The following is a 3,884-nucleotide window of genomic DNA, read 5'->3' as shown; positions in this document are numbered from 1 at the left end:
GCTCTTTCGCATCTATAGGTTCCCGTCCATTATTAATATCGATGACACCTAAAAAACAGAATAATAATTTACTTATTTCTTGTGCATCAGATTGTACAAATTCACAGCATTAGATCATTAAATATTACTTTGGTTCGTAGAGTTTGACATGTCTTTGAAGGGAGTATGATCACTCGATCGCGTCGGAGACTTCATCTGCAAGGAAGATAGTATCAAATAAAAGTTTCTGTTACGTGGCCACCGTGGTAAGATTGTAGAGTGCACGCTTATTCTACCTCATTCCAATTCATATTCGACTTATGCACTCCTGTTTATTATACCACGAATTAAAATCACTAATGATGATGATTTAAAAATTATTCATGCAAGTATGCTAGTTATCCAATGTCTATAGTGAAATTCAGTTGACATTACCTCAAGAGCATAAATTATAATTTGTTGATGCAAATTAAAATGATACATATTTTATATCCATAAAATTAATAGCACGTGGTACCACAAGTATCTTGCATTCTCTTGAGTCACAACATTTCATCAGACTATTTTTTTAGGACCGTTTACCATACATTAGATATTCTCCACATGAGAAAATATAAGAAATGGAGGCATCGTTGTACAAGAGAAAAACACAGCGTAGTATAACATTTGGCCCACCCACGAGGACTAATCTGGTCAACGGCCTATTACATCAAGTGCCACCATCCATCCATTCTAAATTGGCCCAACTTGGGCCTGCCAGCATCGCTGTGCCACTATGCACACCGTCCGATCCTCTGGACAGCACAGATCAACAACACGATCGCAAAATCAGCACCGGTGGAAACCCTACCCAAAATATCCTCCAATTTTCACCGTCATTCACGGAAAGGAAGGAGATAGCGGCTGCGTCGGCGCCGAATTCCTTGCCGGCGTAACCACGCCGGCAATTCGCGATGCTCGACGGCGATGTCGCGTCCGGCGTCGATCTATCCCGCTGTGCTCGTTGAGGATGTGGTGCCGCCGTCCTTGAAGGCGGACGTCCTGGCCATGGTGATGGGGGCTGCGTGGGCCGTCGCCATTGATGGCAGGCTGCGCGCTACGGTGACGGCGGGCCGGGAGACGGTATCTGCGCGGAAGACGGAGGCTGAGCGGTCTCTGTGTGCTGGAGTTTGCTCCGGCGGCGTGGAGAGGAGCTGCAGCCGGCGCATCGCAAAGGGATGGAGGCCCCCTTCTCCCAGCCAGTCACCGATTATATGTGGGTACGTGTATTTCTGCAACCTCACGTATTAGTCTGAAGCATACTATTTTATTATGCTCGAAGCTCAAATAGTAAACAGGATGCGCTTTGCATAGAGTCGATGCTCACAAACATGGGGCTAATTATACATGGTAAACATGAATAAACTATAGGTCTTACCGAACCAAATTAGATAGGAGTGTGCGTGTGTTTATCTTAGCGGCGTGGCACCCGGGTTGATAGTCGAGCTGATTGAATTGGAGGCGGGGAAAGATCAGCAGGAAACCAATGCCACGAAGAGTGCGTGAGGTTCATATGCCAAGCAGACTTATATGCAATCATGGATAGGAAAGTGATCCCGTATTAATTAATTAGAGTTAATGCGCATTATTACACAAGGAATTAGTGGGGAAACAAAAAAAATGGAAAAAACATAGATATAGCAGTTGATCCCGGACAAAATCTCATCTGTCATTGATTTCTTTCATCCAGCTGGATTTATAATGATGACAACACGTGCTATAAAAATAGATCCTTGTGAAGCTGTTTTAGAGGCGACGAACACTAAGTGGTTGTGCGAACATAATAACATTTGAACATCATTATAGAGCATCGAAGTGAATTTTGCATCAGACTTGAACCCTCCTCATTCGTTGAACGTGAACATGGCTCATTCGTTGAACAATCAAGCTGGCCCGGTTGAGCATCTCCTAGTGCCGCACGGCAGCCTCCAACTCGTAGGACTGCTGGTTGTCTGGTTGGAAGACAAGCTGGCTCATGTATGTCGTTTTCAAGAACCCTACAAAATAGGTTTAATAAAACAACATACAATTCATATTTTTATATAAGATGGTCATGTTAAACATTCTTCGATTACACAAGCACTCACGTTGTGCTCTGTTGACCTCAAGCAGTGTGGCACCTAAAGTCCAGAACCCCTGCTTTGCTAGTCCCCACCGCATCAAGTGGCGTGACACATGCTGCTCCCAGACACGTAGGTAGATAAACTCCCTCCTGGTTGAGCAATAAAATGTTAGCCCACTGCCAATAAAATGTACTAAACATTAAGTAGAGTTCTTACCGAGTGTTCATTAGGACCACATGTCGGTATGGCGTGGTACGGTCGTCTGACCTGTGTAACATTATTTTGCTGACATGCATCACTATGCCAATGACATATGGGAAAAAATGATGTGAATTTGTTAAGAAAGTCTGGCTCAACTACATGTCAGCAAAATTCATTGTGAGATGATACAATGCACCTGCAAGCATCCTGTTTCTGAGGCTGTAGACATCTATAAAATCAATGAATCGTGGCGGCAACGAAGGGATGTTAATGCTGGCCCTGGCAAGAAGTATTTCAGTGCGCGAGTGGAGGACGATGTAAAAGTCACATGGCACCGGCAGTGCAACTGGCAGATGCATAGCTGCTGGTTCAAAACCAACTTTTTTGAATAAGTGTACTGAGCCGGCACGTAGGTTGTCGCTGAAGCGATATGCGATCGGTTGAAATGGATCAAATGCAATTGCATCCATTTTGACCCCCTGGAAATCTATTGCATACATTAGCAGCATGTTGAATATATTATCAGCAGATCACTTGATAGCATATCTTCTGTGCATACTTACAGTTTGGTCGACGAGGATGGCGTGAAAGATGGCTGCTCCACTCCGGGTATGTTTGATGCGAGCATACAAAACCTTTGCCGTTGCGTCCCAACCTCTACTGTATATATGTAGGTTTTCTATTTCGCTGAACCTTGCATGTCTGCAATTGGTTGACAAAGAGCACAATTCTGTATATTTCCTAATGCAAATAACTAAAAGCAGGAATGGAAAAAATGTTGCCAGGCGATCGGCGGTGGAGGGCCAATATGGGAGCGGGAACGAAGTTCACAGGCGGTGGTAACATGACCCTCTTCGAGCCAGGACGGCCCATCCTGGGTCCCATCGCCATGAGTGCTAAGACCCGATTTCTCTTCCAACACGACTCATGGTTCAGAAGGCAAGGACGTATATTGACTGATCTGACTATTTTCATTTTCATTGGCGCCAAGTAAACCATGGTGATAGGAAAAAGGAATTGATTGAAAGAAGGAAGGAGATTGATCAATGTTTGATTGAAAGAAGGAAGGAGATTTATCACCGTCATGAATGAATTGATTGTCATGCATGAATTGATTGCGTTTTGATTGATTGTTGATTGATTCTGCTTGGTTGCCTTATGTGAATTACTTCTTTACCAAAGATTGAGTCGATTGGAGGGAGAAAAGAAAATCGGCAGAGGGAGAAAATCGGTGGGGAGAAAACCAGTGTCGGGAGAAAAAAATCGCTGGAGGGGAGGGGGGATCGTACAAAGGGGTTGGACAACGAGGGGGAACGTAAGAGGGGAAACGGAACCTTACGTTTCTTTTAGGTAGTAGAGATATCATCATAAATGTTTATTATTCATGCTAGTATTGTATTAACCGGAAACATAATACATGTGTGAATACATAGACAAACAAAGTTTCACTAGTATGCCTGTACTTGACTAGCTCGTTAATCAAAGATGGTTGTGTTTCCTGACCATGGACAAAGAGTTGTCATTTGATTAACGGGATCACATCATTAGTTGAATGATCTGATTGACATGACCCATTCCACTAGCTTAGCAACCGATCGTTTG

The 3,884-nt window shown here is 43.7% G+C and overlaps 1 protein-coding gene across 2 annotated transcripts; it reads left to right on the top strand.

Moving 5' to 3' along the window:
- Positions 1-857: 857 nt before the first annotated feature.
- LOC119319519 lies at positions 858-3,406 on the top strand. 2 transcript variants are annotated; one of them, XM_037593991.1, is made up of 3 exons: positions 858-1,238; positions 2,848-2,891; positions 3,068-3,406. In XM_037593991.1, the coding sequence occupies exons 1-3, from the start codon at positions 946-948 to the stop codon at positions 3,274-3,276; spliced, it is 546 nt and encodes a 181-aa protein (XP_037449888.1). In that variant the 5' UTR covers positions 858-945; the 3' UTR covers positions 3,277-3,406. The 2 variants fall into 2 exon arrangements, with proteins under 2 accessions (XP_037449888.1, XP_037449889.1); XM_037593992.1 differs by having other exon boundaries at positions 2,848-2,952.
- The last annotated feature ends 478 nt before the right edge of the window (positions 3,407-3,884 follow it).

The sequence above is a fragment of the Triticum dicoccoides genome, chromosome 6A (genome assembly GCF_002162155.2).
Source record: "Triticum dicoccoides isolate Atlit2015 ecotype Zavitan chromosome 6A, WEW_v2.0, whole genome shotgun sequence".
Taxonomy (NCBI): Eukaryota; Viridiplantae; Streptophyta; class Magnoliopsida; order Poales; family Poaceae; genus Triticum; species Triticum dicoccoides.
This window is presented reverse-complemented; position numbering and strand designations above follow the sequence as displayed.

Excerpts from the sequence above, each read along its gene's own strand:
- LOC119319519 (XM_037593991.1), top strand. The coding sequence starts at position 946 with ATGTCGCGTCCGGCGTCGATCTATCCCGCTGTGCTCGTTGAGGATGTG. Across the intron at positions 1,239-2,847 it reads CAGTCACCGATTATATGTGG|TTTGGTCGACGAGGATGGCG; the intron begins GTACGTGTATTT and ends GCATACTTACAG. Across the intron at positions 2,892-3,067 it reads AGATGGCTGCTCCACTCCGG|GCGATCGGCGGTGGAGGGCC; the intron begins GTATGTTTGATG and ends AAATGTTGCCAG.